Source organism: Caenorhabditis remanei, chromosome III (assembly GCF_010183535.1).
Source record: "Caenorhabditis remanei strain PX506 chromosome III, whole genome shotgun sequence".
NCBI classification, from domain to species: Eukaryota; Metazoa; Nematoda; class Chromadorea; order Rhabditida; family Rhabditidae; genus Caenorhabditis; species Caenorhabditis remanei.
Window position 1 is genome coordinate 10,014,574 of NC_071330.1, and position 24,325 is coordinate 10,038,898.

Below are 24,325 nucleotides of genomic sequence, written 5' to 3' on the forward strand. Positions count from 1 at the left end.
TATCCTTCAAAAAACTCTTTTGAATTTTAAAAAATCACGTCAAAAATATATTTTCCTATTATCAGCGTCTCATTTGTGCTCATTTAGTTCAGTGGATAACACGCTGGGTTTTTAATCAAACAGTTTCTGGTTCGAACTTTCCCAAATTTTGCTAAAATTTGACAGATTGAACGTGAAAACAGACAATATTTTTTGCGTGGTCAGGAAAACGAAAGAATTGCCCAAGAGAATTCAGTAGAAACCATGGGTCACAAAAAGGCCTGTAACTTCGGAGAGTGTGAATATTTTCGGAAAAAAATTTGGGAATGTACTTCCATTTACCTGAAGAACAGGCCTGGATGGGAATTTTTATGAAAAAATGAGTTTGAAAAAAATGTTGCGGTCTCTACTTATATTGGTTGGTTTTCAATAAAACATTTTTATTGAAGTCGCACTTCAAAATGATCATTCAGAAAACCTTACTCGAGAAGTAAAATTGAAAACATACCTTCGACTGAAACGATTTGTTCTCGAATTTGTTCGCTTATCGCATGACATCCATCTGGGAGAAGATTCAGCAAGTCGTAGATCTGTAAAATGAATTATGTGAGAAACAACTTTTTATGGACACAGGGTAGCAAAAAAAAGGGAAAATTTTTGTTAGAAGTAAAATAGATGTTTGATTTTTTGTTACCTTGTGAATAGCTCAATTAAAAAGAATTAACAACTACTGTCTTAAAATTTGCTCCCCATAGTGGAATTGTCAGGACAATGTTAGAAAAAAGAGAACGCCCAGTGATATACAGAAGGAAAAAGACGGTCGAATGTGAAAACAGTTAGAAGAACGAAATAGTGGAGTGATCTAGAATTGATGATATACGCAGAGAAGAGAGACACACGGACTGTCAGACTCATATCGGGCTCGCTGTTACAGAGCAGAAATAGAGAACAATCTACGAAAGCAAAACAAAGAATACGGACTAATCGATGTTAGGATAATGTACAAGAAATATTTTTGAAACGATGGCTGTAAATTTTTCCTGGAGAGACATTCTTTCGAAAGTTCTTTTTTGAAATACCGACTTTATTATGAGCCTATTCACAAAAAAGCAAACAACTATTTTTTACTACTAAATAGCAAAAATAGTTTTTTGCTTTTTTTGCTACCTCTTGAATAGGTCCATTAGTATGATATAGAACACGGAGATGGTGAGAAAGATAATAAAACAAACCTGATAAATACATGGATGCACACTTTCGAATCGTTGTATTTCAGCTCTAATCTGTTCGGAATGAAGCGTGTTGTTGCCACCTGATAACAGATGTCTTGACATTTCACTGAAAAAAATCATTATTGAAAAGAATCCATAATTTTAATGTTCCTTACGTGTTTTACAGCAATTTCTTCTTTACGTTCTTATCTTCCATCACGCGGATTGTGGTAGTCACAAGCTTTTGATCTTCGTTGGGAGCACGTCCTTGTGGGAACCTATGAAAAGTGGAAAATAAGAACAAATGAAATAAAAAATAGTTCTTTGTGGTGGAGACACGAAGACAAAACACATGGTCGGAGGAAAGGGAGAAGAGAGAAAGGAGTCACATTTTCGAATTCGAAACAGAAACGGAGGTGGCCTGAAGTTTACAGAAGAGAAAGGTAAAGAGACCAGAGAGTGAACTCTCACGTTTCCGTCTATGAATTGAAATTTTCGCACCTGAAAGCTTGAAAGATAGTTCTGAAGAAAACTTTACTGAAGGTTTATACATTTTGGTGATTGTATTCTCTAAACAATTGTCAATATCCGGAATTCACTATCGATGCAATATCATATTTGGGACAATGCCAATATATTTCTATCCTTTGAATTTCTTGTTCTCCCCGCCGTTTTCTTCCTTGCGCCTTCTTTCTACGCCGCCATCCCAATACATATACATATTAAAGATGCGTTGTATTCATCGCAACACGGCGAAAGTGGAGATAATGTCATTAAAAAGTTTCGTTTTACGCGTCGCTTGTGTCCGTCAGCCTGACACACGCGGACTCAGTGAAACGGGAGATTGCGATCGGAAAAGGAAAGTTGAGGCAAGACGAAACTTTCAAGAACAAGAAAACGAAAAAGAAAAACCAACACAAAATGTTCAAAGTTTTCCCGAAAATCGAATCACGTTGCGCAATTGATTCTAGGGAGCTGAGCAAACACGTAAGGTTCGAATTGAAATGAAGAATTTCATCCGAAATTAACGTTTTACAATTTTTAATGTTTGAAACGAAGAAAACAAAAAATGAGGACAGTAGCAAAATTTCAGTTCCTCAGAAAAACGAAAAATCTATGAGAATTGTGACAGAAATCAAAGAAAGTACAAAGAAAAACTATAAATTAGGCATTGTATATTGTGAGAAATATCGATAGAACTACGGTAACGATAGAACTACAGTAGTCATAAATATTTCATATACTTAAAAATTAAATTTTGTGTACAAATCTGCGTCACGGTGTACGTTAATTTTTTCAATTTAAAAAAATTGAATTTTGAAATTGAACTCAAAGAAAGAAAAATGTTGTTATCAACCCCCACAAAATTCATCTAGCTTCATACTAAATGTTCAGCCGCGTTCAGGTTGTTAAACAGCAACATTTTGAACCACATGATGTATTAACTGTTAAATTGGAAGCTATAAAGAAGTTAATGAAAAACCAATGCTATTAAACTATGTTTTTTTTAGAAAAATTTACATTATTTACTTGAAACATACTTTAGGTGGAGAGAAAAAAGAATAGTTAAGGGTGAAGCATATTACGGTTAAACAGTTTTGAAACGAACAGCAGTGTCCTCAAGCAGGCCTCCCAGAACGTCTCACACAAGCATACGGAGTGAAGCGTCAGGAGAGTGAGACAGTGCAGGGTAGGTGAGAGACACAGCATGGCTGCGGCAATCGATGCGCACAGAATTAGAGAGACGCAGAATGAGTGAGGGCCTGCTTCGACTCTTTGCCATAGACCTGACATGTATGGAAATGAAACGAAGAGGGTCCCTCATGGCTGCTTACATAATGCAATGACGCAGTGTTCTTTGTTTGCATTCTCTTGTCTTGCGGCTCCGCAAACAGTCTGCCAACATAAGGTGAAGGAGCATCAGGAACTCATTATTTGAATGGAAAGCTCAGTCGTAATCCGAATTGCGTGTCATTCATTTTATCCCGGATGACCTATTCATCACCAATTATTCTCATTTTTCGGAGATGAGACGCAGATGGTGAAGAATCGTGTCCAGAGGGCAGTTTTCAGATTTATGAAGCAGTTGAATGAAAGGATTTTGTATTTTTATGTGTGGGCAACAATAACAGACAATAACAGACAACAACGAAAACATCGACAAAAATTAAAGAAGAAAAAGTTTGAAGTTAAAGCTTAGATGATTCCCCAAATTTCTTCGAGTCCACTGGTGACTTTGGCACATGTCAATGCAGCACTCAATGGATAGCTGCTGATTTTCGTCTCTGAGTCAGTGTAATCAACAACGATCTGTAATTCTTATTATTAGAAGAAAATGGAAAAAAAAACATTATGGAAACATTTGTATCGAACCTTTCCTCTGGCAATTCCTCCGATCACAACTACCAGTGGCTCATCAGTGTCTGGTGACACAAGCTTGTTAGCCAGTGTCAATTCAGGAACATTGTATGACATGAGCATTTTACGAGAACCGACAGGAAGATGATTTGATACTGGATTTTTGACAACAGACATCAGCTTTTGGGAAGTTTCAGCTGCACGAATGGATAACTTGTGCAGCAGTTGAACTGAAAATTAATAACAGATAAATTTACTCTTTTTCCAGTTTCGCTTGACAGGAACATTCACTCACCCATCAACCCACAGAACCGATCGAACGTTCTCGGAATTCTACACTGTGGAGAAACATCTACAAGCACATTTTTGCTTGTTCGGAAAAAGACACGAAGTTTTCCGTCCCTATTGAGTGGACTGTCAAGCAAATTGAGAAGACATTGATGCAAAATATCTGGACGATAGTCAGCCGGATCTTTCTTTTGCTTTCGAAGGAAGTTTGCATGTTTGTCACTGCTCAAAATAACGTATTCACCTCCAACTTTGGCAGTTTCCAAACTGCATCCCTCGAGCACGACATATAGTGTCTTTTTCAGTTCCAGTTGCGCATCAGTTTTCATGCGTTTTGCATTAGGTGGAGCTACGGTGTCGTATTCGTGGGACATCTGAGAAATTATAGAAGAAAATATGAAATTGAACATTAAATAGCCAAATCGAAAATATGGGGTAACGCTTTAAAACGATTGGAGGCAGTTTCAATTTTTTTCGGAGAAGAATGTTTATTGTACCAAAATGACAAAGATATTATGATCACAATACGGTATCGAGAAAGACGTTAATCCGTTCTGGAAGTGAAAGTTGTGGAATCGTTTCCTGCACGATTTTATTGTTGAAGTGTAGCCATATTTTTCTGAAAAAATACGAAAAAAATTTAATTTTAAAGAATTTCACGATCACCTGAAGGATGTATTGGTTACGTTTGTGCTTTCGTCCGCTTTCAGAAGTCCCATTGTAACAAGATGATCTAATTCGCGGTAAACGTAGATATCGCTTCTTACGTCCAAAGGCTTGTAATAATTGTTGGCAAGTTTTTTGTAAGCTAAAAATAATTTCGTGATCCAAATTTTCTTATTTGACAAGTCTGATTTTGCTAACAACAATACGAATGAAGTAAAACTACAATGAATTCTTACCGAGGAACACATTTCTGTACGATGTTTTCGGAACAAGTAGCAGTCCTTCTGATTCCTTATCTTGCAAAAGCTTCCAAACGCATAAAAATACACTTTGAGATCTCAACGTCTGATCTGGAATTGATTCAAACAAATTATATTATACTTCCAACTTGTGATTCACCTTTTAACAGAATAGATTTTTCATTGTGATATGGGAAACATTTCTCGACTAGTTCGTCTACTTTCTTGTTAATTACAGTGGTATTCCAATCTTCATTGTTCTCACAATAGTATCCAAACAGCATAAGGAGTTGTGCTGCCAACTGCTTCAGGGTCACATATTGGCTTGTCTGCAATTATAACGATTTGTGCTATTCAATTAAAAGTAAAAACTAACTTGGAATACAGGCTTCAACTTCTTTTCCAGTTTCAGACTGAGGATGAACTTAGTGTAGCGTTCGTCTCTTTCTGTGTATTTTTAGATATTGGATATTACTAAAGTTTGTAAAAGTTAAACTGACCACATTCAGTAGGAATCAAAAACTTCTGCATTGTCGAGCAAAATTCATCAAAATCGTGAGTCATATCAAATGAAACCTGAACTTTAGGAATACGAGATGTTGCCTGTTTCTGAAGATTTTGTGCAAAGTCTTGTCTTGAAATGGAGAAAAAAACAAGCCAAGAATAATGTGTCGCTTTATCAACCATTGTATACAGGAATTTTTGTTGCTGTGGGGTAATGAGTTTGTCAGCATCACGTATCAAGAATACAGAATAACCATCGTCTCCTTCTCTAGCCAACTCCTGTTGATAATTTGGATCGGCAGCAACAAATCCAGCGTTAATAACTCGTAACTCTTTACGGAACTTGTTCATCACTTTTTGAAGAATGCTCTCTCGTCCACAATTCCGTTCGCCTGTGTTATAAATCGATAACTCTTGCATTGAAAAAACCCCACCTTCGAGCAGACAGCATTTCCCGTCTTTTGATTGGAGAAAATCGTAAACAATGTTGTGAATTTGTCTGAAATAGCATTAATTAGGTTGAAAAATAATTGTCGCACAATTGTCAAAATTTTTTGCAAAAGCGAAGAGTAGCGACAGAGCGCGTTTACAGATGGCCTCTTGCGGCGGGCACGCCCATTTCTTGCGACAGTGTTCAAAAATTGAACGCTCTGCTAAAATGGGAGTGGGCGTGGCCGCCCGGAGGGGTCGGGGCGAGCTTTCCTTGCACAGAAGTATGAATTCATAATATGTGGGGTGAATAAATACACAGACCTGTCAAAAATCGGGCCGGGCCGGGCTAAACTTTCTCTCGACCCAAATACAAAACTCTTTTTTAAACTTTCAATTGAAAACTAAACTGTTTCCAAAAAAAATTCATTCAAATCCATGTACATGTTTGTATCGAACTATTGCGAAAAATAAGAGATTACAACTTGGGCTTTGAGAAACCCCTCTGCGACAATTGTGGGAATCCCGATGGAAAAGATACCTCTCTTGTTCTGACAATCCGAAGACCTGATCATCGAGTATATCAAGGGCTTTTTGTGCGTTCTCTTTTATTGACTTTTTATCAGCCTCATTCAACATTTTCTAAATATATCGAGATTAGTGGTTTTTAACAAAAGAGTTGTTAAATACATAGACAGTGGGAGAACTGTTTCCGAGATTTCAGCTAGTACACAGTTTTTCATCATCAATATTTAATCTTCAATCTTTAGATATTCTATGAGAAATATACAAAAAACCCACATAAAAAAAACTAAATAGCCAACCCTTATAGGGAAACATGATATAAAATCGAAAAATCAAAAGTAGACAATCGCGAGTATCAATAAAAGTTCTAAAGTGAATAATATGATTTGTTTTGTTCGGTCGCTGCTTTAATTGCTTTCTCAGCTTCCATAGTTGTCATTCCGAGTTTTACTCGTCGATTCATTGTTCCATGATCGCCTTTTGTCAATACAACTAGAGAAGTACTTGCCAGTTGCAGAAGCATTCCATACGCGAAATTATCAGATGCTGGCTTGAGTCCTGATACCTCGGAGCAGATAATACAGTAGTTTTTGTAAATGTCAGCGAAGATGGTCTCTTCGTTTTCTCGAGTCTGAAAAATTACAATATTAAATATATAAGTTTTTAAAGTCGATACCAAGCTCTCGATAGCACGGAACATAGTGAACTGGTGAATTCTAAGACCCTTCACGAGACGATACTTTAGAGATTCCAGAACAGCATTTTGAGCTGCCAAGACATGGCTCATTTCTAGTTTTTGCGATTTCTTCTCAACAGCGATTCCGATGGCACGACACAGGAAATCGAGAGCTTGTCTCAAATCTCCAGTATTTGCGGCAATTTTCTTTGCAACAAGTTCGACAGCATTCGGTTCAATCAAATTAGATCCTTGTAAACGTGAACGGACAATTTGTTGAATTTGTCCATGTTGATAAGGCTGAAAAACAAGTCGACGCTTATCAAGACGACTAGCATTCCTTTGGCAGAGCATACGCTCGGGAAAGTCCAATGTGTTAGCGATTCCAATGATAGTTACTCTTGATTGTGGAAGGGCCGTCCATTCGAAAATATCGTAGAGAACATCTTGTTTGCGATTGCATAGACTATCAAGTTCATCAATTAATACAACGATTGGTGGTCGCTTTGAGTCCTCCTCCTTGAATATCGCATTAAGTTTTTGACGTGCAAAACTTGCAGAAATTTTAGACCGCTGCGTTTTCTTAGAAATGTCGAACTCTTCTTGGATTCTGCAAATAAAAGCTTATAACATATTTAAACAGTAGAAAATAACTTACCCGTTGTAAACTTCAACAAAGACAGTCTTTTTGAAGATCATTGCATTCACTTCTACATACACAAACTTCGGGTATTTATTGTTTTTCTTCATTGAATTCACTACCTAAAAAAATTTAACTTAATGATCCTACAAATAAAGAACTTACCGCTCTGACAGTCGCGGTTTTTCCGGTACCGGGAACTCCGCTGATGTACATTGCAGAACTTTCGCCTCTTTTTTTGTCAATCACTTCTCGAATAAAATTCTCAATGTGCCGAGACTCGTTCTCTCTGCATGGTAGTTTCTCAGGAACTTTGGAAAGATGCAAGCGACTAGCTAACTCTTTCAAAGTGGTAGCTGACTTTGAATCCAGTGGATCAATAATTTCATTAAATTCTTCACTGTTTTGTCTGGCACGTCGTCTGGTACGAAGTGTTCCACCTGGAGTTTTGCTTATAATCACCGGAGTAATTTTCTGTTTGACGACAAGGTGTTTTGGTATCTTCACAGTTAGTCGTTCCCTTGGAGTGCGTAGAGTTTTGCTACTGAAAATGCAAATAGTATTACGAGATCTAGATTATTATTGAAGAAACATACGGAGCGTGAGAGTACTCTGCGTCCGACTCATCGCTTGAATCTTTTGAATCAGGAAAAACTTTGCCATTTATTCTTATATTCGAATATTGGATATTCTTCCGTGGAGTTGTATTTTTCTGTTGTTTTGGTGTTAGTTGAGACTGTTTCGATAGTTTCCTTTTCGATGGAGTTGCTAAAGATGTTTTACTGAACTCTTCAGCGAGCCTTTTTGAAGGAGTTTCATTTGCTCCATGTTTCACCAAAACTTGGCTTCTTGTACGTCTCCTGTTGTTTTCTTTATTACTACCAATCGAGTTACTTCTTGTCGTCATTGAAACTCCTGGCTCGCTGTCTGAAAAATCTTCACCGATTTCTTCGGAGAACTCTTCTGCGTCCATCTTTTCGTCGGCCTCTTCATCCTTGCTTGACATCTGATACTCTTCCTCCTCATCTTCAGAAGAAGATGAATCAGAAATTTCGTGATGTTGTGGAGCTCTACTTAGTTTCGGCTTGACTTGACGGACCGGTTTCTTTGTATCTAGTTTTTTAGTTGGTAGTTGAGAAATTCTTGTCGACCGCCGTTTCTGCAGCTTTTGAGAAGATTCAGTGAGTGTCATCTAGAAAAAAGATCATTATATTTATTAAAATGTTCAAATTTGTATGCAACTTCAACTGACGAAAATAAAAAAGAGCACATATATTAACTGATCCCACAAGCACGAGGATAGAGCTTTTTCATCTGATGTTCATCTTTATTTTTGATTTTTAACACATCGGGAAACGACTATGGAAACTAGATAGCACCTCTGATCATGCCTTGAAATCAAAAAAGATGAAAACATTGTAAAAACATCTTAAAATCGTAAATTTTCGTTAACAATAGATGTTCGCCAAGGAATGCGCGAAAAACTAAGTTTTTAAATTAAAATCGTCTGTCTTTATTTTTTGAAAATCGCGGGTCTGCAGCAGTGTTTGCACAGATTGTCGCACCGTACTCTCAGAGGACATTTTGAGAAAGAGAAAAAAGAGAAGAAGAGAAGCAAGGCCTTGCACAAGGCAAGCTTGCAAGATCAGGAGAAAAACTTAAAAACCTCTTACATTATTTTTAAAGCAAAGGGAGGAAAATTTAAGTGGGAAAGCATGCACAGGGATGAGTTCCAGAAAGATAACAACCGGTTGGGGGAAAAATCAAAAGGGTGCAAATAATTTCTGGAGTTATACATCCATATAGCATCGATAGTGTTGAACTAACTTCTCCAAACAAATGTTTTAATTTAAAATATAGGTTTTTAAAGAATATTTCATTGTTTCTTGCTATAAAAATTTGTAATGGACCTACTCACGAAGAAAATTTGTCTCGAACGCAAATAATGTATGGCAGAAAAAAAAAACGCAAAAATTATTAAGTTGCATTCGTGAGTAGAAAAAGTACTATTCTAAAAGTTCTAAAAGTCTTGAAAAATAAGAAATATTGAACGTTGAAAAAAATGAATAACTTGATATTTAATTTTATTCATTCTTCGTACTACTGTAGCGGGAGAGAGTCTCAGATTTCTGTAGGTTGTCTACGTCTCTTTGTCTTAATCGATCTCGATTATTTTTGAAGAAAATCTTCAAGAACACTAAAACAAAAAGCTCCTTCTATTGAGAAACGGTATACTGATTGATGTTGTCCTCGAAACTTGCTATTGTGACAGGTAAGTGTTTCATCTTATTCGCAAAATGTATTTCTAACAAACTTAATGAAAGTTTGATGCTTCGTTTAAGAATTGCGCGAACAAGAACTTTACCGTTTTAGAACTAGTCAAGACAGGCAAAAAAACCGTGGAGCAATTTTAAATTGGAGTTCCCAGCTATGGAAATTTTTCGCTTCTTCTGGCGGGTTTGTAGATGCATCTATAGATGTTCAAAAAAAAAACGATGTTCAAAAATTCAACCCATTTAGTGAATCCGCGGCTCCAAAAGTACGACAGCCTTGAAACTGGTAGAAATACTTTTTCTGTAGAACCCGTTCTTATTCACACGGTTCTTAGACGGAGTAGCACCCAAAGAAATATTTGAGGTGGTGGATCGGGCATCGGACAAGAAATCTGTAAGAAACTGGCTTCTTCTGGTGCTCAACTAATTGTAGCTGATCTGAAGAAATCTTCTGCTGAGAGTACAGCAAAACTCTTGCCTGGAAGTGGTCATACTGCATTTCAAATAGATGTCAGCAAGGTAAATAATCTCACGAAAACGCTTACACTTTATTCTGGTAGGATTTAAATTTTACATATACCAAGTCATTTTTCAAACAAAAATGGCAATTTTCAGTATGACGATGTGGAACGACTCAAAGAATTCATTCAATCTTCCGGTCATCATCCTAGAGTCCTCGTTAATTGCGCGGGAATTACGAAGGTTGGAATAACTGTTAAAATGTACAATATTAATAACTTTAGGATTCTACATTACTGAAAATGAGCCGAGAACAATGGGATGATGTGATCAATGTCAATTTGAATAGTATTTTCATGATGTCTCAAATGATAGCTCGTGAATCGGTCAAAAGCCAAACCTCACTTTCAATTGTGAACGTGTCTTCCATTGTTGGAAAGATTGGAAACTTCGGGCAAACCAATTATTCTGCAACTAAAGCTGGAGTGATTGGATTCACAAAATCAGCGGCGAGAGAACTTGCTACTAAAGTAAGTGCTTCGTTGATAAGAGCTAATTATAATGTTTTCTTCAGAACGTTCGTGTCAATGCTATTCTTCCGGGATTCATTCGTACTCCAATGACAGAAGCGATGCCACCAAAGGTTCTGGAGGCGATGATTTCTATGGTTCCACAACGTAGACTTGGCGAGCCAGAAGAAATTGCCAACGCAGTATTGTTCCTTGCGTCAGACATGTCATCGTATGTTACTGGTACAACTATCGAAGTCACTGGTGGACTCGGCATGTAAAAGAAATAATGAACTTAGAAACGTGTTTCCGATATGTCAATAAAATCGTTTGTTGCCAGTTGCCAACTAATCAAGGACAATGGCTTAAAGGTTTAGGTACAGTAAATACTGACATCCAATGTTGCAGAGATCGAAGCAATGTTCTGAAAAATTGAATTTTATTTAACTGAAATCGTATAGTCAGTCTTTTACGTTTGCAGATCCCTTACAATTTTCTCTTTCATTCAGTATTTGCCCTTTTGAAAGAATGTCTCGAGCGTCCTCTCGGGGCGTTTCTCCTGCAAGACTCCGTGCTCAATCTCATTTAATGTAATGGTTTGAGCAGATTCTGCGTCTATTTATACTTCAATACTCCCTCCCTGATATAAAAAAAACCGGGACGCTCGGTGCCGGGTGGTCCTCTCGAACAACTCTCCGTTTGTTCCGTGATGTCTCGTTCTCTGATTTCGGGGTGCGCCAACAAGAAACTCGGAAAGTGCAAGCACGCGTGCACACATTTTCAGATTTATAGTTATTGGAAACTCTGTTTCTGACATCAATACACTCTCCTAGAGGCGGGCCGTACCAGTCTGACGGAGGATACGGAAGTCAGTCATCAGAAAGATGTTTATTAGCTTCACTATTCGTCATTTATCCGAATGGAATGGGCATGTACTATTGAAAAAAACACACGGATATGAGTCATTGCTCACAAAAGACAGGTGTACGAGTGAAATTTAGATGGAATATAATCCTGAATATCCTTTGAGTATTGATATTTTCAGCCTGAAACTGAAGATCCAGAATGCCTGCAAGTACCTAGAATACTGTGGATACCGTAGTCACAGTGAGTTGGCTAATAAAAGTAAACGTAGATTTTCAATCATGGCACAGAACAAAGAACGTGAAACTTAGAAAAAAACGAACCATTTATTATTTTCCATAAACTTACAAAAGAAAAAAAATTAAGGGAATCAAGTTAATTCTTCAAGAATAGGCTTACCAAATCTTGGGATCAGAGTTGCACGGTACTCCGACTTTCCGTGACTTTGTTAAGCGTGGGAATTTCTGTCAGCAAACATAACTACCTAAAACGAAACAGAGTTGTACATTCTTTCATCGAATCTCATGCGATCACATTGAAAAACACACTATTTGATTAGAGTTCGGAGAGCTGGTTGATCATTTTATTTCCAGAATCGTAGAAACCACATCAACGCTTTTTTCAGCCGCAGTTTCATAAAACTGACGACCATATTCCTATACCAGCCTGGCTGCCGCGCCTTCGGCGCTTCATCCGGCTGCCCTCTCCTCATTTACTTGTTCACCTTCTCAGAAATGTGCCCGCGTGGCCGAGTGGTCCAAGGCGGCTGTCTCTGCGCAAAGAGCGCTAGTTCGATTTTGGGCCCGGCCGCCTTTCTTTCTCATTTCTCAATATTTGCGGACATTACACAGGTGAACCGCTGTGGATCCTATATGTGATCGCGCGGTGGCGTATATGCAGCTAGAAAGAATCAGGGTTGTGTCCTATATGTGTCCATATGGATCCACGCGCGGTCGGCCGAAAAGCGTGTGGCGCATATGGATCGTATATGGATAGCACATCAGCATTAATTCTACCAACCGTATTCGGTTGATTATTCCGTATGAAACACTAGAAAGGCCTAATTCATTGTTGTGATTGTTATGTAATGCTATAATGTTGTTTTACTTTTCCTTTTTCAACTTGTTCACTTTCCATTTCTCGGACTTGTACATTTTCTCCGTTTTTTCTCAAAGTTCTTCATTTTTTAACAGATAATGGCAATATTTCGTGAAAAATTGAAAACCACACAGGATTTCATATAAAAATAAAACATTAGATTGGCGGTTATAAAACAATTTTTGATGCTCGAGCTTTTCTTTGAGCTCTGAAAGAAAATGATACCCGTCGATGAAATTCGAAGTCCGGTATTTTGACTTTACTTCGGTATGACAAATACTTACCTTCTTACCTTTAAATCCACCTGAAAAAATATGATTTCTTATCATACCGAAGTGAAGCGGAACATCAGACCCGAACTTCTCAACAAAAACTTAAAATTCTAGTTTCTTGAGAAAACGACAAGTTTTCTATTGAAAAAAGAAATTTCCGCAAATTTAAATATTTTTATTTTTACTTTTGAAATTTGCCATTATCTGTTTTCAGCAAAAATAACTAAGAAATTCGCTGAAAAACTTCGAGAAACGGAGAAAATGGGCCCGGACTTATAAAAAATAATGTCGCGTAGATTTACGGTAAACAACACGCCCACGTGTAATTCCGGAGCGTCGTTGCGACGGCCGGCCGCCACCCTCAAATATGGACCATATATGGAACGTATATGGATGCTATATGGATGCACGCGCGGCCAGTACAAGGAAAAGACGACAGCACATATACGCCACACGCGCGGTCCACGTTTCATTTGGGGACACATATAGGACGCTATATGCACACTTTCACATATAGGATCCATCGCGGTTCACCTGTGTTGGGACAGATGGACAAACCCCACATGCGTTTTATACAGACTTGTCACGGGCCGGGCCGGGCCGAAATCAGAAAAAATTTTGGCCCGGCCCGGCGGGCCAAACTCAGCAAAAATCTCGGCCCGGCCCGGCCCGGCCCGGCCAGGCTCTTTTGAAACATGTTGAGTTTTTGATTTTTTTTTGGAAATTTTAGGTAAAATGTGAGTATGTATGATAATTAAGGCATTTTTACTCTATTTTTTCGAAAAAATTCAAATAAAATTTGGTAAAAACGGGTTCCCATTTTTTGAAATCAGGAAAAATTTTGGCCCGGCCCGGCCCGGCCCGGCCCGCCGGGCCAAACTCAAGAAAAATCTCAGCCCGGCCCGGCCCGGCCCGGGCCGGCCCGATTTTTGACAAGTCTGGTTTTATATATAAGAATGATATTTGCGGACATTGGGACAGATGGACAAACCCCACATGCGTTTTATATATAAGAATGATGATCTTTGAATATGTAGGCATTGCATTTATAAGGAACCGACGAATCATTTACTGATTCTAGGTTTTAGATTGTTTTTTTGAGAATTAATTTTTTGAGTTATCCTGAAATAGTTACGAAATTCTGTTTCTTTGGCTCCTTCGGAATTACGAAATGGTTTTGTCGTCTTCTTCTTTTCTTGAAGACACGCATATTTTTTCCAGTAAGATTTGAGAGTTTTATGGAATATATTATACAAATGAAAGTATTGTTTTAAATTCCAGAAACACAAGGAAAAATCTGCAATTTATTTCAAACGTTTCTGAGAGTGTCCGGCATTTTTTTGGACTGACATCCAAAAGTCGAACAGAGACGACCTAAGCCTACTCTTTTCGGCTGTTTCTTGTGGGACAAAATGGTTGAAAAATAATATGAATGAGTGTTGGTTTTGCTGTTGACTAACAACAGACTTGTCACGGGCCGGGCCGGGCCGAAATCAGGAAAAATTTTGGCCCGGCCCGCCGGGCCAAACGCAGGAAAAATGTCGGCCCGGCCCGGCGCGGCTCTTTTGAAACATTTTGAGTTTTTGATTTTTTTTTGGAAATTTCTTGAAATTTTAGGAAAAATGTGAATATGTATGATAATTTAAGCATTTTTACTCTATTTTTTCGAAAAATTTCAAATAAAATTTGGTAAAAACGGGTTCCCATTTTTTGAAATCAGGAAAAATTTTGGCCCGGCCCGGCCGGGCCGAACTCAAGAAAATTCTCGGGCCGGCCCGATTTTTGACAAGTCTGACTAACAACAATAATTAGGTGAACAGTTCATGAAGACGAAAAAAAAGAGAAAAACCTGTGAATGAGAAAGTCAGAAAAAGAGAAGAACAGCTAGTGGTAATTTGGAAAATAGTTGGGAAAACGTTTATTTTGTTGTTGACAACCAATTTAAGTTCTGAAAGAGCAAGAGTTAGATGGAGATTCTCACGGCTATTTAGACGTATGAAGTTTTGGAAAAGATCTAGAACACACAAATTAATTATTTATAAATAAGTTGTTGTTATAATAAACAAGAAATGAATGATTTTTTCAATAAACATCATCAATTATTTAATCATCTCTGCTAACGTTTATAAGATCTGAGAGTTGAAGAAACTGTTAGAAAAATCTATGCGCTTGTGCCTCCAGAACATTAAACTCTAAAAGTTCAAATGTGACTTAGAAGTTTTGAGATCTGTAACTCCCTCTAAAAATCTGTCTAATTTTTAATTTACAATAAGGTTTAGTTAGAGAAAGTTCATCTTTATTTAGTGTTCCTTCTCTCATCGTCGCCGATCAAAAAGTCGAGCAAAGCACGTTTTTGGAAAGTTGCCCTATTCTTTTATTTGTTTTCTCAATCTCTCCCCCAGCATTTTTTCTCTATCCCAACCGCTCAACTTGCCAACAAACTGTTGCGAACACATGCTCATCGGGGGGCGCCGTATCGCCTGTTGCGGGTTACGAAAAGAGAACCGTTTTCTTTTTTCTTCTCTCTTTTTAGTTTACCCTGACTTTGCACTTTTCTCGAAAAAGAACACATCGACAAACTGGTTGCTGACTGACTTAGAAGAAAAAAGGGCCATCCTCATCGACCTTGCAGATGGAAAACGGGCAAAAAACCAAAAAAGAGACCACCGGTGGCCGACAAAAGTAATGCGAGTACACCACATCTTTTTTCATTTCAATTGGAGAAAAGAAGGAAGAAGAAGAGGACGTTTGAGAAGAAAAGGCAAGAAAAACGGACGAATTCTCAAGGAAGGATTCAGATGATGAACGATAGAAATATGAAAAAAAACTCTTGAGTCGATGGAATAGGAATGGGTTCTGATGAAGAACGTGATAGCAGTATTTTTTTTAAATTAAAACGAATATGTACAATAAGAATTGGGAGCACCACTGATAAATGTTGAAACTGGAAAATATAGTATCCTTCTGCTGGAGAACATTTTCGAAATAATGAAATAAAATCTTATCAGAGCATCTTGGAATTCAAATATGTCATTTCAAGAACTTAATTTGAAAGCATCATTCACAGTTTTCAGAAGATTCGAAAATCTGTCTCTAGTTTGATTTCACCTTCCTGCTTTTCAAAAAAAAAGCACACGCTGGGTTACTGTAGATTTGAAGACACTGGTTTTTGTATCAATTTAACGTAATGGGATATCAGTGTTTACAAGTCGTTTGTTATTTCTCTTCCTTCTAACTTGTTTTTCTATTTGAAGCCTAAATCTCTTTAGTGCACATCGCGTCAGAGTCGCACCAGCGAATCTACTATCCTGATGAACTACACATATGTCGTTCATTTTCAGCGAGTTCATTCATTTTTCTGTATTATTTTCTATCTTTGTACGAACCCAACCATCATCTCGACACCTGCCAGTCTGTACCAGTCGTCTAGGTCAACTGGACGATTTCAACCCGATTTAGAAGATGGCCATTTCATGAAAACCCACCACCAGCTGTCGTCTTCTTCTTCTTCTTCGTCTTCATCGTTTTCTTATTTTACTTTTTTATGGGTTAGTACATGCCAGATGGCTCATTTCAGCGCAAACTCCGCCCCTAGAACACTCCGCCCAGTTCACCCCAAAAAGGAGAATGATTTGGAAAGAAGGTTGTCCATTCATTTGGAGAAGTAACAAAAATCTCATTCCACGTGGAATCAAGACAAGAACATCCTGATGTTCTGCTCTGATGTTGCAACATTTTATGTTGTTTCGTTTTTTCCTCTTTTTTTTCTTCCACATACACTCATTTCTCTTCTCTTTTTTTCTCCCTCCCACTTTTCGGCGTCTCTTAAGTTTGTTCGGCCACTAGCCATTCTCTGCGTCTCATTCTCCACACATATGACAAACTCGGTGCTTGTGTCAGTCGTGCTGATGCTTTTGCGCCTTGTTAGACAATCTGTGATGGTAAATGGTGCTGACCTCTCTTTGTTCATATTGATAAACTCTTACAGACCTGTATAATCTTATTCTGAAAGACAGGTAAACCTTTCATCCGAAATGTTCACTTTCACTGTATTCTCACTTTTTGACAACTCTAGAATTTCAATCCTTTATCTTTTCCAATTCAATTTGTTCTCTGTAACATTTCCGTTGTTTTTCAGCTGGAATCTAGATCTCTTAATCCTTATCAATATGTTATCCTTAATTGTTATGCTAACCATATCCACCTCACCTAGCAGTTCATTTTTGCAAGTCCCATTCTCTAAATCTCTTCGTCTTATATGCTGTCTCGCCTGGCTGCCAGACACTGAGTGACTCCTGAAGAGACATCAGACGAAGCGAGAATGGGCGCTCTGCCAGTCGCTGGGTGGTACGCCCCGCCTATTTTTTGTGTCGCCGCGGGTGCAAGTCGGCGCCTACCCAGGGCGCCGACATCCACGACCGAGCCGCGCCCAAAGAGGGTGGAAGAGAAACGATGGGAATTCGGGAGGGATTGGTACGCAGAATGAGAGAGGGAACTGGGGGAGGAGGCAACTGAAATGATGGCTGGGAAGAGGAAGAGACAAGTGAGTGCTGAGTTTGACTGGTGGTCTCAGAAGATCCTTCGAATGCTTCGGATCATCTTACTTCTGGAACATCTTCTAAATCTTCATCTTATCAGTTTTATGTATTCTCTCTTCTCTTTCTCCCATTTTGTTCCATCTAATCACTCTTATCCTACTGCCCCTTTTTTTGTATTTTAATTCATATTTTCACCATCTCTTGATCCTTCTTCTTTACCCTATTCTTGTCCATATATCACTCGGTTCCATCCCATTAAATGTCTTTTTTTCACTCTTGGAACACTGAATAACTCTGCGTTTCTTCGTCTTATACACTCTCTCCTCTCTTATCTCTTTTTTCGGTCTTCATCTAGTTTGCCCTTTTTTTATCTTTTTTTTCTCGTGAAAGTCCTTTTTTCGTGACTGGTGGTCTGAATGAATAGGAGACATTCTAGAACCTGAATAGTTTCTAATGTAGATTTTAATATTGCTTTTTTTGGATTTGAGTTTTATTACGGTGAAATCCATAAATGTTGTCGTTCTCCCATTAGACACTGAACTTCTCCAAGTTGCTTGGCGACATCGACGGCGTCCGTGACTCCCGTTCGAGATGAATGCTAAAGTTTTTGTGTGTGATTCATCAATACTCACATACGTTTTCTCTTTGACCGTGCCGACTCAAAGACATTTTGGTCCCTAACATCTTATTATACTTTACGTTCATTTGTAACTTGAATCTATAAACTGCCAACTCATTCTCACCTTTGTCAGAAATGGCTCGGACTATGGATCCAACTAGCAAAGCGACATTCCCAACTGATTTCGCTGCGTCTACATGGGCTAATGGAACGGAATCATGGTACAATGTGTACTCGTGGGTCTACTCACAGGTTAGTTTTTTAATTTTTGGAAGTGGGGGATACTGTAGGTATACAGTTGTTTTTTACCCGATTTGCGCAGAGTGACCAAGTGACCGACTGGCATCGGGACGGCCGTCTGCGCATTTCAAATTGGCGCCTTCTGCGTATTCTTCACCGGGCGTTGATTTATAGACGATTGTCCTTGTAGTAAAAAAAGAAGAACATTTTCATTTCCTATTCTTTTCTTCTAGAATCAAAGGGTGCAATTTCAATGTGTTTGCACTTTTGAAACGGGCACCTCCGGTCAATCAGAGGAGGGCGCCGAGGAGAAAAGATGATTGAAATTGGTAATGACGCGGAAAAGCGGCGGGGCACGAACTGGCACTGAGCCAGCTGCCTTGACGACCGACGGGGTCCGGATGGAAATCTGAAGGGATCGTGTGGGAAAGGGAGAGTGCGGCCGCGCACCACGTCGGACATCTGGCTCCCCTCCAAATCGGACTGGCTCCACTGAGCACCAGAAAGACACTCACATCCGGCGGTCACTTAGAAGAAGGCCTTGGAGGAAAAAGGGAAGAAGAGAGTCAGAGTTTTCGGGCTGTGTTCTGAGATTGCAGAAATGAATTAATTGAAAACCTCTGAGAACTTTTGGTGCAAAAAGATTAAGTGGTAGACTTGATTCATAGTGTGCACATTACTCAGAAGATTGACGTGGACTAGATTACTGTAGCTTCTTGATAGATTCCTATTTAGAGTGAAATTACCGGATAATTCAAATCGAGCCGTAGCATCTGATTTGGAATATTTTCTAGACATTTTCATTAGAGTAATCTAGTCTTCTGTCTATCAGAATAATCGAATTCTCTCCAACCAATTTATCAAAAAATGCGAAGATTTTTGTACTCTTTTAATTTCCTCTTTGCACTTTCTGTCAGAAGTCCTTTTTCTTCCTCCCACGAACAAAACAAACGACGGAAAAACTAAGTTATCAGTCACCTACTGTTCCTTTCATTTTCTTTTCATGTCCATCACCTCTTTTTTAAACTTTCTATTTCCTTATTCTCTCACTAGTTGGTCGTTTTATTTGCGTACCCGACAGTACCAGTCAAAACGGCCGATATAGAGAATTAGAGAGAAGAGGTATAGGTATGAGGGGAGGTCTATTGGACAAAAGAGAATCAGAGTGAACAGAAAAAAACTTCTCTTCCGACAGTCACCGACGAACCAAAACCTTGAAGTTTGATGACACTGAAGCGGAAGGGAGGTGTCGCCTCGTTCCCGGTGCGACGACGTTTTCTTTTCCACGCGCACACTCCTAAGTTCGGAATAGAAAGAGCTTGGCACGACGCCAAAAGAGAATTAGAAAAAAGAGCGGAGAGCCACACACGATGAAGAAACTCGAGAAGTTCTTTGATCTAGCACACCATTGAATGTTGCAAAAGCATGGCGTTCTTCTTCTTCTTTTTCTTCTTCTTCTTCAGACAAGCAGAGAACATTGCGCCAAAAGAGAAAATATGTCTTGCCCTCTCGCGGCTCTCTCGCTCCGTCCACTACCTGGCACCGCGCTTCTCGCTACGTATATTCTGTTGTTGTTGTTGATATCGTTTGGAAAGGCCTTCCTCCCCTTACATCCTCTCAAGTCCCGCCTCCATGTTAGCTACTGGAATCCATTGTTGTTGTTGATGAGATATAGTGTGAGAGAATAGAAAAAGTAGTTTGGGAAAGAAAGGAGGTTCAAATTTGTTGACCACCTCTGTCAGACGGCTTCACGACCTGGCACTGTGTGCACGGACATCCGGAATCGGAAGAAAAGAACCAAAGGGTTCACAGTTCAAGTATAATGGGCCAATCCGCCGAAAACTTCAAAACTCAAATGGGTTTGAAAAACATTCGAAAATTCTGAAGGGTATACGGTATATCGAGTTGAATCAGATAGCAAAAACCTGTTGGTATTCATGAAGGACAATGGTTAACACCAGCTGTCGGCATGATTCAAACATCCATGAAAAAGGTTTCTCAGCCCATTTGTAGCACACCTGTCTCTCATTTCTTCTAGATTCTACAGTTCCATTGATGACGTGGCATCTGGTATGAATCATCATAGACACCGTGCCGTGAGAAAGAGCGGACTGGCGCGCGCCCATTTCATTTCATCCTTGACGATGAGAGCTATAAATCGTTGTCCTTCTATCTTATGGTTGCGCCGTACGTCTGTCCCTCTAATTTACAACAAAGGAAACGACGGATGTCCTTGCTTCTCATTACGAGCTTGGTGTCCGTCAGTGACACGGCAAAAACGACTGGCCCATAAATTTCGACGCGTTTTGTGTTTCGTTTCTCCTTTGAGATGAATGTAATGATGATGGGAAAATGGAAGATTGAGGAAAAAAAAGAAGTGAATAGAACGGGAATGAATGATTACGATTAGTATCAGTTGAAAAGAATAAAAAGTTCAATCAAAATCTTATTTCAGAATGAATCCGACAATGGTGACAGTATCCGTTCTTCAACTTCTTCACAACCACAGACATCTCCATCTTCTGGATTAGATGATCATGAGCATCGTCTTCTTTGTGATACTCCAAGCAGCCCAATTGATCCACCAACATTTTTTAATAACAATAATAAGAGCTCCGAGTTGGATCTGAACACCAGCTGGTTCAGTCCACCACCAATCACCTCTCCACTCATTCAGACGCCAGCTCTTGCTCCAGTTCAGCAACAAAAGAAACAAGAGGTATATCAACAATTCGATTTTAATTAGTTATATTTTATAATTTTCAGAGTGAATCAAAAGACTATGCACTTCTACAAGAGCTTCTCCGTCTCAATCTCAACACTTCTCCACCAACAGCTTCAAACATCTCGACAACGAACCCAATCTTCTCCTCTGCCTCTCCATCAACTTCATCTCCTTGGTCACTTCCTCAAGACGAAACACATCTCCATCGTCCTGCTCCAGTCATACGCTCAACTCCACAAACCTCAATGAATCAGAATATATATTGGAACACACCTGCAAGCCGTCAGACTTCTACATCAGATGTCGATTTCCTTCAAGCACTAAGCAACCAACTGACAGCCTGTCAAGTCACCCAACAGACCCAACCATCAGGAGTTGATATGACCTATATCATGCAGCAACAGGCACTCGCAGTCCAACAACAACAGCAACAGCAGCAACAAAATAATCGACAATGGCCACCGAAAGCAGTATTTCAAAGATATTCATTTATGGCAGCACTTCAATCAAAAGTTGATGAAGTGACTGATGAATACAGACAATTGGAGAAGGAGAGAAAACAAACTGAAGCGGAATTGGCACGTCATAATCTTGGAAAGAAAATCTCTTCATCAAATGGCCTTCCAATTCCAAAACTTCCAACTGCTCCATCAAGAATTGATCGAATGGTCGTTGATTTCTTCCGTGAGCATGCGAGAATCAGCACACTTCTTGCAAAGATGGAGCAACTCACTGGAATGTCGATGCCAATAGCTGCTCATCAGACGCTTGCCGAACTTCTTCAGGCTATTTCAAGTCTTTATCACAGCCGAGTTCATGAGAGAGCACTTATTCTGCAACAGTTGAGAGGAGAAGCTATTCATTATGATGAGGAAAAAGGTAACATATTTCTTTCCGAGACCCTGAAGCTAATATAATTTAAACTTTCAGAAGCCGGAGTCCTCGTTGAGATTCTCTGCCTTGTTCAACAAGCAGCCACTCGAGTCCGTGCTGCCAACTGGTATTGTCTCATGACAACACTTGGACCATTGGACGCGAACCAAAGAATGCAAATGGATCAAATTGTTTCCTCTGACTACACCATTCCACCTCCACCAATAAGACCTCGCCCTGTTTAATATTTTCTGTCGTCTTGTGACACACCTTCTTTGAAATGTTTTATTCTTCTTTGTAGCCTAGCAACACAAATTCTCTTTTGTTCCCTCCTAGTTGGCTGGACCCAATAGAAGACCTTTCCTTTTTTGAAACCATCACGGCCCAGCCGCTTTCTAGCTATTAGTTTTATTTTCCCCCGTCTGAAACCCATTCCCCCTGTCTTGCTCCCCAGAATTTGTACATATATTTAGTTTTTACCTCCTCCGTCTTCACCCTCAAATCCGCGCACTGATTTTTCCCATTTGCATCCCTGATTCATTTTCTCAGACTTCTTCTCCACTTTTGAGCTTTTCCATCAAATAAAATCTTAGCCGAGTATCGCGTAGTATTCAACTTCAACAGCTTCATGAACATTTGTTTTTGCTTCGTCAATTTACATTATCATAATAAGTATTTTCTCTTTTTCTCTCTTTACCTGATGATGTTGTCTCCCACTCCCTCTCTTTCCAAACAAACTAACTTTTTTATTTTGTCATCTGGTTGTTTAAAATCAGTGTGTGAGTGTGTTTAATACACTGAACCGAATATGGCTGTTTTCAGTCCAAAAATAATTGTGTTTTTGAATATAAAACTTAAAATTAAAACATTTACAAATTCAGTGTTCAAAGCATTGATCTCTCTGTTGCATCACAAACTTATCGTCCGACTACGAATAAACATTTTTGCAAAACAATACGAACAAAAAGGTAACGGAAAAAAATGAGAATCAAATAAAAAGTGAGGGAAAGGAAGTATTTTATTTAATAAGATTGTTGACCCAGATAAGTTATTCTTCATTTCTCCCGAAACGACATTCCGTTCCTTGTAAATTCACATCTTTTCTGAATATGTCTCTCTTCTCCACGTGATTTCAATGTGCACTTTTTCCTCATATATCTTTTCACCTTCTGATCTCTGATCAACACAAGTTGCCACGTTCTTTCCTTTACAATCATAGTTTCTCTCGTTGTCTGCGTCTCTTCTCCAAGTGTGTTCTCTTTCTCTTTTCCCATTGCTCTCTTCGTCCTTTTTCTTGTTTTTCTTTTCTGGGTTTCCCCGACTTTGTCTTTATGAAAACGAGCCAGAATCGTTATTTTAAGAAATATGACGTCGTTGGGTCAAACTATTCTACCGTATCTCTCATTCACTGCTCTTTCATCTACAGTCGGTTAGTTTTCACACTTCAGCCCTAACTTATAAATAATTTCTTCAAATTTGCAGCATTTTTCTTATGCGGCCTACAAATTTGTCATCGCATAAAAACTCGTGGATCGTCTGAAGGCACCAGCCCTGCTCCCTTTCTTCTTTGTTTGTGAAATTCATCTTACCTGTCTCTCTTCTCAATTCAATCCATATTCCAGCATTTTTGTCGTGTGGTTTGTTCATTCAATATGGACTGCTTAAAGATGATGATATTATCACTTTTACGAACGGAATAGGATGTTTTCTACAGGGCTGCTATCTCCTATATTTTTACAAATTAACGAGGAATAGGGTAGCCAGCAGGCAGAAAATCCATTGTTATTTATCTGAAAATTTCAGAAATTCCTGAATAAGGTGATCGCTATTGAGATGTGTATTATCGGAATAGTTGTGTATTGGGTTCGCCACTCCTCAAATTCTCATTTGACGAAGCAAACCTATGTTGGTAACTACTGTATTTTCCTTAACATCTGTAGTGTTGCTGCTCCATTGTTCGATATAGGAAAGGTAACAATACTTATTTGAAAATTAAATTAAACATTTGTTTTGTATTTTTCTTAGGTTGTTCGAAATAAATCAAGCGAATCGTTGCCTCTTCCTCTTTGCATTGCGTGTTTTGTGGTCTGCTTCCAGTGGATGTTCTATGGGTACATCGTTGATGATATTGTTATCTTGGTAAGCAACAAAAATCGTTCATTATACAGTTTAAAACAAAAACCCTTGGTATTATGCATTGTTTTATCCCGTGATTGCTTCAGGTTCCTAACGTTATTGCTACGATTATCTCGATTCTGCAACTTTCACTATTCATCATATATCCGGGTTCTCCAAAAGGAGTATTTCCTGAGAAATACGAGCACATCTAAAACATACCGA

General features: G+C 38.8%; 7 protein-coding genes across 7 annotated transcripts; 3 read left to right on the forward strand and 4 right to left on the reverse strand.

Moving 5' to 3' along the window:
* Nucleotides 1-458: 458 nt before the first annotated feature.
* GCK72_010427 (uncharacterized protein) lies at nucleotides 459-1,407 on the reverse strand (the record flags this gene model as incomplete). The annotated part of the gene is made up of 3 exons (XM_003110820.2): nucleotides 459-569; nucleotides 1,212-1,317; nucleotides 1,376-1,407. 3 exons carry the CDS (start codon nucleotides 1,405-1,407, stop codon nucleotides 459-461), a joined length of 249 nt encoding a protein of 82 aa, XP_003110868.2.
* Nucleotides 1,408-3,386: 1,979 nt separating this feature from the next.
* Nucleotides 3,387-4,210, reverse strand: GCK72_010428 (uncharacterized protein; the record flags this gene model as incomplete). Its single annotated transcript, XM_003110964.2, has 3 exons — nucleotides 3,387-3,500; nucleotides 3,564-3,778; nucleotides 3,844-4,210. The coding sequence occupies 3 exons, from the start codon at nucleotides 4,208-4,210 to the stop codon at nucleotides 3,387-3,389; spliced, it is 696 nt and encodes a 231-aa protein (XP_003111012.2).
* Nucleotides 4,211-4,355: 145 nt separating this feature from the next.
* GCK72_010429 (uncharacterized protein) lies at nucleotides 4,356-6,313 on the reverse strand (the record flags this gene model as incomplete). Its single annotated transcript, XM_053727860.1, has 8 exons — nucleotides 4,356-4,455; nucleotides 4,503-4,644; nucleotides 4,739-4,852; nucleotides 4,902-5,070; nucleotides 5,118-5,188; nucleotides 5,242-5,637; nucleotides 5,680-5,744; nucleotides 6,216-6,313. 8 exons carry the CDS (start codon nucleotides 6,311-6,313, stop codon nucleotides 4,356-4,358), a joined length of 1,155 nt encoding a protein of 384 aa, XP_053587437.1.
* A 253-nt stretch (nucleotides 6,314-6,566) lies between these two features.
* On the reverse strand, nucleotides 6,567-11,033 carry GCK72_010430 (uncharacterized protein; the record flags this gene model as incomplete). The annotated part of the gene is made up of 6 exons (XM_053727861.1): nucleotides 6,567-6,830; nucleotides 6,876-7,485; nucleotides 7,534-7,637; nucleotides 7,681-8,059; nucleotides 8,112-8,707; nucleotides 10,863-11,033. 6 exons carry the CDS (start codon nucleotides 11,031-11,033, stop codon nucleotides 6,567-6,569), a joined length of 2,124 nt encoding a protein of 707 aa, XP_053587438.1.
* GCK72_010431 (uncharacterized protein) lies at nucleotides 9,757-11,037 on the forward strand (the record flags this gene model as incomplete). Its single annotated transcript, XM_053727862.1, has 5 exons — nucleotides 9,757-9,787; nucleotides 10,153-10,307; nucleotides 10,404-10,466; nucleotides 10,532-10,777; nucleotides 10,822-11,037. The coding sequence occupies 5 exons, from the start codon at nucleotides 9,757-9,759 to the stop codon at nucleotides 11,035-11,037; spliced, it is 711 nt and encodes a 236-aa protein (XP_053587439.1).
* Nucleotides 11,038-18,282: 7,245 nt separating this feature from the next.
* GCK72_010432 (uncharacterized protein) lies at nucleotides 18,283-22,230 on the forward strand (the record flags this gene model as incomplete). Its single annotated transcript, XM_003110684.2, has 4 exons — nucleotides 18,283-18,399; nucleotides 20,843-21,106; nucleotides 21,154-21,991; nucleotides 22,043-22,230. The coding sequence occupies 4 exons, from the start codon at nucleotides 18,283-18,285 to the stop codon at nucleotides 22,228-22,230; spliced, it is 1,407 nt and encodes a 468-aa protein (XP_003110732.2).
* A 1,120-nt stretch (nucleotides 22,231-23,350) lies between these two features.
* Nucleotides 23,351-24,315, forward strand: GCK72_010433 (uncharacterized protein; the record flags this gene model as incomplete). The annotated part of the gene is made up of 6 exons (XM_003110799.2): nucleotides 23,351-23,414; nucleotides 23,468-23,554; nucleotides 23,608-23,741; nucleotides 23,789-23,956; nucleotides 24,011-24,124; nucleotides 24,208-24,315. The coding sequence occupies 6 exons, from the start codon at nucleotides 23,351-23,353 to the stop codon at nucleotides 24,313-24,315; spliced, it is 675 nt and encodes a 224-aa protein (XP_003110847.2).
* Between the last annotated feature and the right edge of the window lie 10 nt (nucleotides 24,316-24,325).